This window comes from Mobula birostris, chromosome 6 (genome assembly GCF_030028105.1).
Source record: "Mobula birostris isolate sMobBir1 chromosome 6, sMobBir1.hap1, whole genome shotgun sequence".
Lineage (NCBI taxonomy): Eukaryota > Metazoa > Chordata > Chondrichthyes > Myliobatiformes > Myliobatidae > Mobula > Mobula birostris.
The window spans coordinates 43,647,734-43,664,232 of NC_092375.1; the positions used below are offsets into that span (position 1 = coordinate 43,647,734).

Here is a 16,499-nt window from a genome sequence, read left to right on the forward strand (position 1 = left end):
ATGACTTACCACACTGAAATCTAAGTTCTTCTCAATCCATTCTTTCCCATCTCGAAACTCATCAAAAAGTCCCATGATGTAGAGCGTATCTAATGCATCCACAATGGTAGCACCCAACTGAGAATTTCCTGAGAAAAACAACATTAAATATTTTATATGGTGTTCACATATAAGTGAAACATGACCTAAAATGACCACCCAACTAAAGGTATGAAACTATGTCACTATGTCTGAAATCACATCCTCCAAGACATTTACAACTCTGCTTCCAGATGATTCTATTTCATCTTGATCATCCTTCTTACCCATTTATGTTTTCCAAACCTTTGTGGCTCTCCTTTCTGCCATATCACCAGCTAGCTTTTAAGGGTCAGATGGAATATAGTAGGAGACTGCAAAGAATGTTGAGGTATGGATGGAATGGTAAATTTCACCAGATCAAAATGTCTACCAATAGCTCAAAACAATATCACACCAGTATTGGCATAGGAATAAAGCGACAGTAGTAAAACACTCTTCAAGAATAGACGTTGCAACACCTGCTGCTTGTTGTCCATGGAAGCTACCACATCTAGAAATCAGCTGTCTGAAATGTGAATACTCTGGGTGTAGTACTCTTCCCTCAAGTTACTTTTATCGGATTAACACACAGTTCAAAGTTTTATCAGTGGCACTCCACCAGTACAGCTGAGCAATGAGTTGGTGACAACTGCCACTCCCCTACTATATTTTCAGCAAGTTTCCCAGCTGGCTCTTGATCAGCAAGGCCCTGCACAATGTAGGAATTTCCTGCAGTAAATGGCAAGCCTTCCCAGAACTCTTTTACAATTGGTTAAACTGAAGCCTCAGCTTACCAGCTGGCAAAACTGTAAAAGAGTTTATAATACTGTAAAACTTCAGTATTCTAGCTCACTCCAAACACTGATGGTACCATACTGGCAGATTTTCTGCATTATTTGATTTCTTTTTAAAATCTCATTTTTAAGGTGTTACACAGAATGATAACAAATTCCAATGACCCAGGCAAGTAGACGCAGAGCACGGAAGCTGAAGTCCCATTGTGCTCGGGAAATATGACAATCAACTTGTGAGTCAAATGCCAAATCAATGGGATTTCCGAGTAGTTGGTAACCAGATGCCCTACAGTTTTCCTACATTTAGGGGCACTTTGAATGCAAACAGACACCAAAATTTAAAAAAAGCTCATCTTTTTAATGGTTATATTATAAAATTTTAAAAAACTAAAACAATGAAACATTAACAGCTTCCCCATTGGGCAGAAGATACAGAAGCCTTAAAACATGTACCATCTGGCTCAAGAACAGCTTCTATCCTGCTGTTACAAGACTACTCCAAACTCTGTATAAAGTACGATCAGGATGGTCTTTCCTTTCTGCAATTTTCCTCCAGGTCAAAAGTCATTAAGCCCCGTAACCCGATGCTGGCATCTCATGAACAGACCAAAGCAACCCAGTTTTTGAGATGGCTGTAAAGTGAAGACACTAATTAATGACACATTCATCTTAATCGTATCGATAAGGATTAACGGACAGACCCAAATCCTGGCATCTACATAATTTCACAGCAATTTTCAACAAAAAATTAAAAATTCAATGGCTTGTTTGATAAACTTTAGGAAAACAAAAAACCCTTAGTTAACACAACTGCTTGTTCCAGGGAGAATTTAAGGGCTTGTAACACAAGGCTGTCAGTTGAATCTATGGGAGAAATAAAATTTTAAAACCAATTTTAAAATTATTTGTTTTAGAAAATATTAGTAAGCTCTGCATTACTGATGGAATAGTGGGACACCTTATAAAACACCCATTTGCCTCTTCAGCTGCATCTGTGGCCCTACATTAGTCAGCTCAGAGCCCACAAAACCAGAATGTTAGTAGGTCATCCTTGATTCCAAGGGATTACCAAAGAAATCAATAATTCACTTTACAATCAATGTTATGTCAACTGTATATAACATACTACCTTAAGAACCAATGAGCTATATAAAAAAGATGTTTGCATCAATTTCTATAATCAAAAAGCATCAATCTATTCATTCCATCATTACTGAAATACAGAGAAGACTGCAGAATTATATAAGAACAGAGTAACATGGATTCTTCAATCCAAATAAGGTGCCTTAGAAAATATAATATATAAAACAATACAGTTGGAAAATATAAAAGTTACATTAAATCATAGTGTAATCATGCTAATGATTAAAATAAAAACAAGGTGCTACTTATTTGTATCATTTTTGTAGCACAAATCCAAGTGGGAGGTATCTTGCAGTGAACTGTAAACTCACATCATACTGGACAGCATAGCTCAGAATGCCCGATTAATGACTCCTCATTTAAATGAGCTGCAAGTCCATTATTTACTCACTTTACAACATTGATTCTATAAAAATAATTTTTATTCACCTTTATCATTTCTGCAGTCAATTCTATTTGCATACTTTAACTTTTCATGGCATAGGAGAGGAGATTGGTCTATTTATCCTACCAGTGGATTTGGAAGACACTGGCAGTCATGCTCCCCACTGTTGTGTTGTGTTGGGCACGTGGCCAAGTGGTTAAGGCATTCATCTAGTTATCTCAAGGTCACTAGTTTGAGCCTCAGCTGTGGCAGCTTGTTTGTGCCCTTCAGCAAGGCACTTACTCACACATTGCTCTAGTCTGTGCGAGGAGTGGCACCCCACACAGACTTCCAATCTGCGCTTTGCAAGGCATGAAAATTCCCGACGCAGGCCTCTCATGGTCTGAGTCGACGTTCCCTCCCCCCATCAATGCCTTGAGGTGCCTGCTACAGATAATCCATGTCTCAGTTGTGCACAGGACAACAGAGGTCACTGCCACCTGGTAAATTTGAGTTCCTGCTCTTCAATTATAGTTTTCCTCAAATAGCCAAAGGGTTTGCTGGCACACTACAGGTGATCAATATCCTTGATATCAATATCCATCTTGAAAAGTGGGATTTAAGACACAAGAAGCAATTCATGCTTTTCAGGATATAAAACATCTTGAACTTTTATTGGCAGTGGTATTACACCACAGGAATAAACTAGCAAAGAGTCTTTTGCAGGGGTTCCCAACCTTTTTTTATGTCATGGACCAATACCGTTAAGCAAGGATCCAAGGACCCCAGGTTGGGAACCCCTGTTCCAGAGTTTCAAACCCTATTTTGTAATGTGCTTCAATGCACACATCAAACTCCAAACTTGTGCATGTCAGTTTTGCAAAACAGGTTGATCTTTGTTCTGTCCAATGTGTCCTGTGCAGTAGGTTCAAGTTCAGTTTATTGTCATTCAACCGTACGCATGATATTGCCAAACAAAACAACATTCTTCCAGACCAACGTGCATATAACTCACACACAGAACATTACGTAATATTATCACAAATACTTTAATAATAAGTTACATATATGATACAAGTTAAAAAGTAAAGAATACAACAGGACACTGTACTCAGCCTGCTGCTGACACATGACTGCAAGGCTAAATCCAGTTTAGCTCCTCTCCAGCAAGCAGCTTCGTTGGGGTAAGGAGAAACATCATTACAAAGTCATCTGAGAAAAAGAATGGAATGATGGCATACAAACTGCACCATTCCTCAAGACTAAATGGCTTTATGGAACACAAAAGCCAAGGTCTGACATAAAATCCATGATTCAAAGAATAAGTGGCAATCTAGCAACTCACAACCATGAAACATGGACATTCTTCATGATTCTCAAGGAGATCTACAGCCTAAACAATCAAGGACCCATCTCAATGAATGCCAAGAATAAATGCAACATTATAAAGGACAGATATACAGTCAACACTGCTCAAAGGAGCATCTTTTCAGCAGTGTCTGTCATTGACATGTCTAGATGCACAACCTCATCATTAGCTTACGACACCTCCAAGAAAAAAGCAAACACCACTATACATGGCTACTTTGAACCTCACAGAAACCTTCAATCAAGAGGGATGGTGAAGCATCCTTCACCAAAGTTCATTTATTTACTATTATCTTTATATCCAATGACAAACTTTTCACTAAATGCAGTAATCACTGCAATGTCTTTCGATATGCGTGCAGCAAACCCTCACAGGCAAATGTTTTTGTAAAATAAGATTTTAGTGAAATTCAAATTCACAACCAATGCGTGTTTGAATCGGTTTGATATGCAGCAGATGATTCTATCATTTATTGCCTGAAATTCTGAAATAATTATAAATACTATAAATATTCAGCAGGGAAGACAATCCATGTTATAAAGAATATTATGGGGAACATTTTAGGTTAATCACCTCTCAGGATCCTTATGAAATATGAAAAAATATAAAAAATATGAATCGATCTTTTCTCCACCCACCCTCACACACACACAGATTTGTATTTTTAGAATTTAGAAATGTTTTTGCTCTTATTTTGTTCACAATTATCTCTTCATTCAGTTTAAAATATCATGGGATACAGGTTTCTATTACATTCCCCTTAACTACCCCTCTACCAAAAGTAGACATATGGGAGCACACGCCACCATGTCCCCCAGTCTTCTCTTGCTACCCCACCAGCCTCCCCATCCTGTTGGGCATGTGACCAAGTGGTTAAGGCGTTCGTCTAGTTATCTCAAGGTCGCTAGTTCGAGCCACAGCTGTGGCAGCGTGTTTGTGCCCTTGAGCAAGGCACTTAATCACACATTACTCTAGTCTGTGCGAGGAGTGGCGCCCCACATAGACTTCTAATCTGCGCCTTGTAAGGCATGAAAATGGTCTGAGTCGACGCTCCCTCCCTCCCCATTCAACACAGCAACCTTCATAAATTCCATAATCATCAACTAGATTCTGCTACTAGATATACATCATCTGTTTCTTCCTCTCCCCAATGCCAAGTCCTCTCTTCTGTCTCCACCCACTGCACCTTCACAGCACTTTACCAAGCAATGACCGAAGATGCAACATCTTTTTTTAACCTTATCCCTTCCTATCACATGAAGCATCGATTCACTTGCACTTATTCCAATGTATTGCATTCAGTGCTCATGAGACAGTCGCCTCTATATTGGAAAAAGATGTTGATTGGATGACCATTAAGTTGAACTCCTCACTTAGTTTGCACGGATAACCCTGAGTTTCTATTTGCTTAACCCTTAAATCCTCCATACAGCTGCCATTCTAACCTATCTATGTTTCATACACTGCTTTTATGTAAGCACGAGGAACAGTTCCTCATCCTCCAGGCAGGCATGATGCAACTTTGGGCTCAAGATCAGATTCAAAACTTACAGGTGATTCAGTTCTGCTGTTAGACTACTAAACTTAACTTAGCTTATCTAACTCCATCAACATCACCAAATGTACTGGAATTTCCAGCATTCACCTTTTGTTTCAGATTCAACAGCTCTGACCCAATTTGCAGATTTAAAATATCCCTGTGATTTCTCACCAACAGTTCCCATTAATCTATTAACCACACAATTCTGTAAACATCCAAATTATCAGCTATTCCTTCGCCTCTACAGATACTGCTTGACCCAAGTTCCTCCAGCAGTTTGTTCTATGCTCCAGATTCCAACATCTGCAGTCTCTTGCGTCACTGGAAACATCGGAAGCAATTGAGCCACCTTGCTGTCACCTTCGGAGAATTTTTCCTTTGTCCTATTACTGCTCCACCAGCTTCTCTACAGCTTTAAGTTAACTTAATTTGCTCCTCAGTTAGAAACATAGAAAATCTACAGCTGTGCCGAACATGTACTTACTTTAGAAATTACCTAGGGTTACCCATAGCCCTCTATTTTTCTAAGCTCCTTGTACCTATCTAGGAGCCTCAAAAGATCCTATTGTATCTGCCCCCATCACAGTCACCGGCAGACCATTCCACATACTCACCACCTTAATACTGTGCCCTCTCATGTTAGCCATTTCAGCCCTGGGAAAAAGCCTCTGACTATCCACATGGTCAATGCCTCTCATTATTTTATACACCTCTATCAGGTCACCTCTCATCCTCCATCGCTCCAAGGCAAAAAGGCCAAGCTCACTCATCCTATTCCCGTAAGGCATGCTCCCCAATCCAGGCAATATCCTTGTATGTCTCTTTTGCACCCTTTTTATAGTTTCCACATCCTTCCTGTAGTGAGGTGAGCAGAACCAAGCACAGTTCTCCAAGTGGGGTCTGACCAGGCTTCTACACAGCTGTAACATTACCTCTCGGCTCTTAAACTCAATCCCACGGTTAAAGGAGGCCAATACACTGTATGCTTTCTTAAACACAGAGTCAACCTGCGCATCAGCTTTGAGAGTCTTACAGACACTGACCCCAAGATCCCACTGATCCTGCACACTACCAAGAGTCTTACCATTAATACTATATTCTGCCATCATATTTGACCTACCAAAATGAACCACCTCACACTTATCTGGGTTGAACTCCATCAGCCACTTCACAGCCCAGTTTTGTATCTTATTGATGTCCCACTGTAACCTCTAACAGCCCTCCACACTATCCACAACACCTCCAACCTTTGTGTCATCTGCAAATTTACTAACCCATCCCTCCACTTCCTCATCCAGGTCATTTATAAAAATCACGAAAAGAAGAGGTTCCAGAACAGATCCGAGGCACACCACTGGTCACCAACCTCCATGCAGAATATGACCTGTCTACAACCACGCTTCGCCTTCTGTGGGCAAGACAATTCTGGATTCACAAAGCAAGGTAACCTTGGATCCCATGCCTCTTTACTTTCTCAATAAGCCTTGCATGGGGTACATTAAGTTCTGACAAAGGTTTCTGAACTGAAACACTCATATTGTTTTTTTCCATAAATATTGCCTAGCACACTGAGCATTTGCTGTATTTCTGTTTCTAAATGCACTTGTTTTCAGATAGTTATTTATATATCAAAAATATATTGGCCAGCATCTTCAATGCAGTCTTGTAGTACAAGAGGACAGGTAGTTTATGTGTTTAATTCAAGTTGAGGAATAAATTTTCTTCATTTAGTACAAAAGGTATCTAACCTTTGGGGAGAGGTACTGCATCTCAAGGTTTTTTAACTGCAATCGAGATAAACATTGTCAGTGTTCTAATTGTCTCTTCTGTTCACACTTCATGAATGAAACATGAAACAAGCCTGAGGGGCAAAATCGTAAAGATGCTCCAGTGGATAAGACATAGGAGCAGAATCAGGTCTTTTGGCCCATTTTAGTCTGTTCCACCATTCAACCATGGCTGATTTATTTTCTCTCTCAAACACACTCTCCTGCCTTCTTTCCAAAACCTTTGAGGCTTTACTAATCAAGAACTTATCAATCTCCACTTTAAATATACTCCAATGACTTGGCCTCCACAGCCACCTGTGGAAATGAATTCCCTCAGATTCACTAGCTGTGTGCATCGTATAGAGTGACTATTATTTCCTTCTAAGAGATAAGAGGCATCCCATTGAACCCGAGTTCTTGATAGCCAGCTACTTTCAACATCAATTTCATTTAACAGTCATGCCACACAGAAACAGACCATTCACTCATCATGTCTGTGCTGATTGTTAAGGAGTATATTCTGTGATAGTAGCAGATATTAATTAAAGAACCAGTCTTCAGTTTTTATTGCAAATTGCAAGCATTAAATTGAAGTTAAAAGCAAAAAGAATAAAAGATAATAGTTTGAAAAATGGTGACCATGATATATTTGCATATGCATCAGCTAAACATTAACAATGGGGTTTTGTTAATTGCCCTGCATCAACTGTGGGTTTAAGGAATTTGTATCATTGTAAATGTAAATAAGTTCAGGGAAGTGTTCCAGCCAAGATATTTGAACGAGTCTCCCACTGTAGATATGTGATTCAAAAGGAAGCATTGTCAAAGTATTAAAGTAAATGTCACTGACTATTGAAACTATTGAATCACCAACTGTTACCACTGATCTTAAGGGTATAAAAATGTGATGTACTTTTGGGTTTGTGAGCCTCTGTGGAGAGTGTTTCCATGAGAATGCCTGCTTTCTGTGATGAATAAAATCTTCTGTATCACCAGCTTCAGTGCCTCTCCAGTGACTTAAATCACAGTCGGCAACACTGACCATCAGGCACCCATTTTTATTCTCTCCACATCCTCATCAACTCCCTCAGATTCTAGCACTTTCCAATTTGAAGTTGTCACCAACCTACCAATCAACACATATTTGGGATGAAACCTGAAGACCCAAGTTAAGGCAACATCCCACAAAGACAACATACAAATACCAGGGATACAAAACTAGAGGTCAGGATTGAATGCAGGACACAGGTGCTGTAAAGCTGCAGCTCTGCCATTTTATCACTGTGCTAGCCTTCATTATCCCTGTCATAGTTTGTAAAATCTTCTTTCTCAAATCCACTACTCATACTAATACAAACAAAACCATCCTACCTCAGCTTATCTAGAACTGTATACTGGGTGAACAATCTGACAACATACATAGATGCGAGTGCACTGTGGCGGTCAAGAGATGGCAAGCGGTCTGAATTGACGCATACATTTGGTCAGTGATAACAGATAGAGCATGGAGATTAGAATGGGTTAACACTGATACACTGTAATTGTGCTTGCACATATTAGATTTTAAGTTCAAGCTGGACACAGTGATCTAAGCACACAAAATAGGTTGACAAATCAATGTGGCACTGAGGGAATATTCCATTGCTGGAGGAGATGTCCTTGGAACAGATGTCATGCTGAATCTCTGGCTGACTGCTTAAGTGGATGTAAAGCACTACCTTCGAAGAACATAGGCATTACCTGCTATTCTCATCCCTTATTTAGGATTACCAATACAGATGGTCAGACTATTTTATAATATTGTTTGCAAAACCTTATGTTGTTGTGCAAATACTTTGCTATTTCTTAAAATTAAGTAAATACTTAAAATAAAAATGGCACTTCATTTGCCATGAAATGCTTTGGGTTTACCCAGAGCCATGAAAAACAGTGGAAAATCCATTTAATAAAAAAGCCAAGCACCCTTTCCTGGAGAACTTGAAGGAAAAATGCAGAATCAAGAATAGCAGGCTTTGCATAAATTTTTCTTCCTACAGTTGTATGGAAACACAGTTAATAGTGAAAAACTGCAAGAGCATTGCAACTCAAGTAGATAAGAGACAGTGAAACATTACTTGTCAACCAATTTAAAGAAATAGAATCGGTTCCTGCAATGAGGACATCTGTATTCTATATTCAAACATGCATGGTTACTTAACAAAACATATTAAACTACTAATGTGGGGCAGGGAGAAAAACAATAGAAAATCTTTAAGGCACTAACGCATACTTCCCAGTGGAAATAATTTTTAAAGAATCAAGGTAACGAGTTAAAACATATCGGTAATATTGAGACAATCACAATGGAGAGGGAAGTAGGACAGAGGACAGTTGAAAGTAGAACATAGATGCAGACCAGAAATCAGGCTCCTGCGTGGTACAGCAATGGATACAGACTAAAGCCTTTGATCAGTCTTAATACAGTGATGGACACTGACATTAAATCTGGTTTTGGTATGGCATAGCAGAATTGATAAAAAAAAAATGTCCAAGTCTGGCACAATTCCAACTCCTTTGCTGAACTGTTTGTCCTTCAGAAACTAGTCAGATGTTTATACTAAGATGTGTTCTGAAGCAGATTAATGCAAATTGATCTTTTTACATGCATTGTTACAACTGGATGGATGAGTTGACAGCTACAGCTAAATCAGTGATTGGGTGCCTCCCTATCCCTAAAAACAAGTAGCAGAGAGAAGACTCAAGGAAAAGGATGACAGAGAAGAGCATTGAGGTGGATCCACCTTGACCAGCTCAAGATGACCAAGCAGCAGCAATTGCCAAAAAATTAGCTACGCTACGGCCTGCAGCCACCTTGTTCCTTCTATTTTCCATTCTACGTAATTACATTCTGATACTTCAGCAAATGTCATTTCTTTAAATACCAATAAAGTTGTTTTATTTTTTAACCCTTTGGGTAATCCATTATCTTTGGAAAAAGGTAGAAATCTTACTCTCATGCTCCTGCTGCATCTCTAGCATACGGGGATTTCCCTGTTCATTGCTCTATTCAAGCACATAAAATCATGTTCAAGACAAAATGTTGTTTGTGTCTATTTGCTCACAAAATACCAACATTGTTAATCACATAATAACTTGCACTCCCAATAATTGAGGGCTTAAGATAGCAAACTAGACAGTTCAACAAAAATGATACGAGAAATATGTTACCTGCAACGGGGGCATGTGGCTACCTTGTTAGCTACGGTATTACAATTGCATTTATCCAAAATGAATCATATGCACAAAGACATTCTGCAGATGCTGGAAATTTTGAACAGCACACAAAAAGTGCTGGAGGAACTCAACAAGTCAGGAATTTATGAACAGAAATAAACAATTGATGATTCACGCCAAAATACCAACTATTTATCCCCCTCCACAGATGCTGCCTGATTTGATGAGTTCCTCCAGCTGTGTGTTTTGTCTGAAGTTAATTATTTTTATTGCTGTTTGTCAAATATAATAGTTTGTATTAGTCAGTAACACAAATATCCTTGCAAATCAGGTTGACAAAAAGCATACTTGATAGTTTAAGCATCCATAGTTTTTCAAGTTGTATCTCCACTATATATGAACATTTTACTCAATATTGATAGCCACTTTAAAATGGGAAGCAGAAAAATTAGCAACAACAACAAAACAAGAAGCAAAAAAAAAAAACTCCAAGTTAGTCAATGATAGGACTGGCGAGGAAATTTGCTTCATGACACTGAACCACAAGGAAGGTGGATGATTTGAGACTTAAAAGATCATTTAAATTTATTAAAAGATTAATTATCATTAATTTATATTAGCTTATTAAATCAGCTTAATTTATTTTGCTCAAGATACTGCAGTATTCTAGATCAAGTTTCCAAAGATAATGTTTTCAGTTGTGCCTATTAATCTCTTCTGAAAGTCCAAGTTCACTACTTATTAATGAAGGGGCTAAAAACCAGGGAAGCCATTTCTTTTCTGATCCAATGAAATAATTTATCTCCTCCAAATCATGAGCATAAAATAAATCCATGGTAATGCAAAATAAGATTTCCAAACACTACCAAAATATTGACAATTTTAGTCCTTCCCAACTTACCCTACTAGAATCCGTAGAGACTGCCCAAACTTATTTCACATAGGACCCCTGCAGGTAGAATAGAGAAAAGACCTTTATCACATAAGCAAAGAAATTTTCGGCCAGTATATGGAATTGGTAGTAATCCTTGGAATCCCAGGGAAGTTGAGAATGAAGGGAAACTGCAAGTAGTTGAATCCAGTTTTAAATAAACTGCAACTGACGTACTCATTTCTCTTTAATATAGCACTTTTTAAATATTCCACTACTATATGATTATAGAACAGCTAAAACGTATCCAGTCCCTGTACAAGCAAAAAAGGCTTACAACCTGCATCTACAAAATACTACCAATGTTTCCCCGTCCTTTTGTATGTCCTATCAAACCATTAATATCAGTGTCAAAATGCTGGTTGAGTAAACTTTACAGACTCCAGATGGAAATCTAAGCAAACCTGCAGTAACCATATTGGGCATTTAAGATTAGGCTTGGCATGGAAGCACCCAATCCATTTATTTAATCAACAGGAATGGCAGTGAGCAAAAAGGGTAATTGTGTTCTTTTAATGTAAAGTGTCTTCATTTTGCTTTATTGTTCGAGTTTAACATATTTTAGTTTAATTGACTTTTATAAGCTTTAAATGTCAGAGACTTTCAGACAGCTAGTTTTTGTTTCAGTATGTTTTCTTCTGACAGAAGGTCTGCTCCCCTAGTTAGATTAGGAAAAAATCCTTTCGTTGTAATTTTCATATCATCCCATAATCCATTGTTTAACTTAGTTCTATCATTATGCCAAACAAGTCTCAGATCTTGTTTTCTGAACATTAAATAATACTGAATTAATAGTCTACTCCCATTTTCAAGATGCTCAAATCTGAACTTGCTAAATCACAGAATTTTTTCAATCTTACACATCCCCAAAATAAAAAAACCTATTCAGTAAACTATTTAATCTATTTAGTCCTTTCTATCTACAAAATCACTGTTTACCCAAACAATTATCACCTTATGTCCACAAATGTTATCACCTATGGTCAGTGGTAGCTGAAAAATCAAGCCTGAAAACCAAAAGAACAGTCTGTAGTGATAGAGCCTTTAAAAATACACTTGAAGGAAAATAAGTTCATTGCCTCAAAGGATTGGATTTTTCTAGTGTTATAGTAGAACATAACTGCTTAAATGATTAGATTCTCAACATAGTAATATTTTGCATCTATGCTGTATGTGAAGATTCTTCCACCAACCCTTTTCATATTAATTCCACTCCCTGTTTTTTTCCCCCTGCACCATATACAGCATTCCTCCTTCAGAATAGGACCATTAACCCACTTTATTAAACACAAAACACAGATAGGCCATTTTTATATACATTTTAAGATTAGTAATTCTACCAAATCTACTTTTCCATGCACATCCAAATGGCAGCCTCCTTCTAAAAATTTAGAATTAATTGCCTGTGGCTTGCTAGTCTACATCAGTAAATATTATAAAAAGCAAATCATTTCGAATGTGTTTTACCAATTCTATCATAGCCAAATTATACCTTAAACACACATTGACCTTGGTTCCACAGCCTTAAAAATCTTGTCTAACAAAAACATATCAATCCCCAATTTGAAGTTTCATCGGACCTTCAATTTGTTTTTCACCCGAGCCAGTCAATCATATGGTATGGATTGACATCATGTAGACATAAGCATATGGGAGTGGTGGGGTGGCGGGAGGCAGTAATGAATCAATCTCATTTTATACTGATCACTTTGCTGTGCACTAAGCTTAAAAATCTATTGAATTTGATTTCAGAATTTGTTGTCCAATTGTTTTACAATTTCCACATTATATGCAAGTTGCAGTCTGAAACTTAAATGAGTCATGTTGTTATTAATAACAGGAAATAACTCAAAAATTCACACCACGCAATGAAGCCTCAGAACACCATTCCTTTGGAGTATAAAAAATATTCAGCTTACATTCATAAATTCCCCCAATCAGATAATGTGAAATGGGAATGGGGCATTCATGCAAACTGACTCCAGGGCAGCTTCACTCAACCAAATGAAGGAAAAGACATTTTGAAAAATTCTGATCTTGTTGAAGCACCATTGTAGGAAGAAAAATTACAATATTTGTGGGGAGTACTAAAAAAGGATTTGTTACAGAATACCACAGCATAAGACATCACTTGACAATGAAATTAACTCCCCCATCTATCCTTTTACTTACGGTTCACTGCTCTGCTAACATCTCATAACTCAAACTGCTGAAAGCCACTGCTTTCAGATTACAATACATATTCTTCTTGCAGTGTAACAGATAAATTACCACACCTTAATCTATTCCATGGTCTTACAATTCATCAAAAAAATTACAAGTCCCTCAACATTTCCATCCCCAACTCTGCTCTGAATCTCTTCTCCTCAACCTTATTCAATTCCTTAAAACACTTGAAAGGCTATCAAGAATAAACATAGCCTGTTCTCTTTCCACCCAAGCAATAAATATATTATGCTTTATACTGTATCCTTCTAGCTTGCTCACTGGGCTAGAATTAAGATTCATCATACAAGGTCCCATATTATGGGACCTCACCATTGGATCATTAGCTTCTTCTACATTTTCTTCTCTTACAATAATTACGACGCAGCAGTTTGGATTTTCCTATATGAATACTGTATGAGCACAAGATTAATTGCTGATCCTGCAGATACTAAAAAACTTGGAATAAAAAATTCAATAAGTCAAGCAGTATCTATAAAAAGAGAAGAAGTATGAACATGTCAGTTCAATGACCTATCCTCAGAACTTTAATCCTCTTGCTAAGTATTTTATTTCAAGAAAATTTAGCATTTGTGATGCATCACTGAATTTTGCAAACCGAGTATGCCGAATTTAATAAACTTACGCTTAACCTGCATCAGATGTCAATACTTCTGTCAAGCCAACCAGTCATCAAAACACTCCATCAGTGAGAATGAGAAATGTTATAAGCTTTACAGCCTCAGTAAAGCAAGCTCTTTTTTTTTTACTCTTGTTAATGAAACTAGCTCACATCATAAATAGTACCGCCTACCACTGGAAAAGTTAATTACAGAATTCAAAGAGCAAATGCCACAACATGTTGCAAAGCATTTCAATAAATCTAGTCACAAGGATGCAGAGTGCTTTGGAACAATTTAATTTAAATAGTTACTACAGTGAAATGCATCAAAAAAGAATTTGCAAAGTTGGTCCCATAATATAGAAATATAGAAACCATGTTTCAAAAATATGGTTACTTAAGCTGTTAAGATTCTGCGATCATCCATGCACAAAGAGGATCAAACTGATTTAAAATGCTGGAATACAGAAGACAATCAAATGAAATAATTACACAACATCTGTATCTTTATCTTTCAGATATGCTCATTCCCTAGCAAAGAATTCTGGTGAGCAGAAACAGAAATTTTGCTAAAGATAGCATTTCATTGGCATATTTCTAATCCCAATGTATATGAAATTACTTTATTAGTAAAATCCTCAATTATTTTTCATCGAAGAGTGTCAAGAGATAGTAAAAAATAAACATTCACTTATCTAAAAAAGGTAAGTAATTACCTGTTGAATCTCTATATTTAAATTGGAATTAAACAAACTGAGAACGCTAAACAAGATATAGTCATCAGACTTTCTAGTAACAAGGCTGATATTCAAAACCTTAATATCTGATTCACATTCAAATGTTGTTACATCTACAGAACAAATAGAAAGGGCTATCACAATAAACTTCTTGAACAAGTATACCCAGAAGTCTAGCTATTTCGGTCCTTCATCTATCAACTTCTAAACATTGGTTCATATACATTCAAGACAGTCAGCTATTTGCACATACATAGCAAGATCGCACAAATCACATTTGGAGAAATGTTGCCACTTGGGATCTACAAGACGGTTGAGAATGTAATTATGGGGCTATTTTATGATTTTAAAATGTCCATTGATCTGAGCATTAATTTTACCAATGTATAAAATAACAGAATAAAAAGTTCAAGGAATGGAATAAACTATATAAATAAGGCTTATAACTCACAGACAATGCCCAGAAAATTAAGGTGCTTCTTCAGCTCCAAGTCATGCAAGTGCCAGCTCAGCACAAGAATTTTAAGGATCCCTAGTTCAGCAGTATATTATAAAATTATGGAACTAGATCGCTCTTTAGGCTAACAAGGTTTATGGGTAGTGCAGCCACAGAGTGTATGGAAGATTATACTAGAACATGCATTGCTCCCTATCAAGATAGAGATGATAGCGAACACAGAAATAGGTCAGAGACTGAAAATTGATTGCATTATTTAAAAGGCATTTAATGCAAATGGAAGCCAAACACTGTGTAACAAAACCTGATATACAAAAAAAAAACACGTGTATGAATCAATTCCAATTATTGTTTCTAGACTACAATGCTTTGTTTCAATGGTAACAGGTAAAAATATTCACAAATGCGATTTTATTTAGAAGTATTTTTACTTATTCATTTTGCCTATAATATAGTACTGTTTCAAAGGCTTTTATAAGGCCATTATTAAATCATAGAACTGGACTGCTCGCCTATACTGCACATTTGACATTAAAACAAAGTGCTGGAAATAGCAGTCAAGCAAAGAGAAAAATTAATGTTTCAAGTGGCTGACATTTCATCAAAACTAGGAAAACTTATCAAACATGCTTTAAGGTTGCAGAAACAGGGAAAGATAGATGACAAAGCCAATGTCTGTGGAGATCAAGTGAGACAAAATAATAGAAATAGTTGTCAAACCAACTTGCTAATCACAGATGATTTACCTGCATATTTAAACTTAAAGATATAAATGGGAACAAAGAGGGGAAGAAAAACATGAAGTGACATACAAAACAATGCAATTACTGAAAATCTTAACAGAATGTTCAAAGCATTCAATAGATCATGCAGCATCTGCAGAGAAGTTCCTTAAGGTTGGCACAGCTGGGGGAAGTAGTGGAGATAAGCTTCCACCACCTATTAAATGCTCCCGATGGTGTGATCTTAAATAGCCTCTGACAACTAGGTCCCGCTCCTGACCTACACGTGTGGCATAGCTACTAAGCTCAGCAGAACCACTTCTACTGACAGGAGAAGGGGCAAAGGCGGGTTAATGACACCTAAAAACCAGTCACTCCAAGAAGATGGGACATGTCAGCCATGGTTGGCAGCTCATCCAGGAGAAGGAAAACTCTGATCTCAAACCTCCGCTGCCTTACGTCTATACTCACTCATGGGAAAAGCTTGGGTAGTAAACTCAGATGATAAATGCGGAGCTGGAGTCCCTAAGACAGTCCTACATTGATTTCAACATTGGCTGGTAACTCCTGCAA

General features: G+C 37.4%; 1 protein-coding gene across 8 annotated transcripts in view; it reads right to left on the reverse strand.

Annotated features, from left to right (window-relative positions):
* Positions 1-16,499, reverse strand: part of man1a2 (mannosidase, alpha, class 1A, member 2) — a 143,131-nt gene that overhangs the window by 85,794 nt on the left and 40,838 nt on the right. For 7 of the 8 annotated variants that reach the window (XR_011886309.1, XR_011886306.1, XR_011886308.1 and 4 more), the window contains one exon: positions 10-128. Coding sequence is in view for 4 of the 8 variants with exons in the window: in XM_072260363.1 (XP_072116464.1) it covers positions 10-128 (119 nt within the window). In the remaining 4 variants the exon portion in view is untranslated. Of the gene's footprint in view, positions 1-9; positions 129-11,153; positions 11,203-16,499 lie in introns of those variants that run through there. The other variant, XM_072260365.1, reaches the window with a different exon arrangement.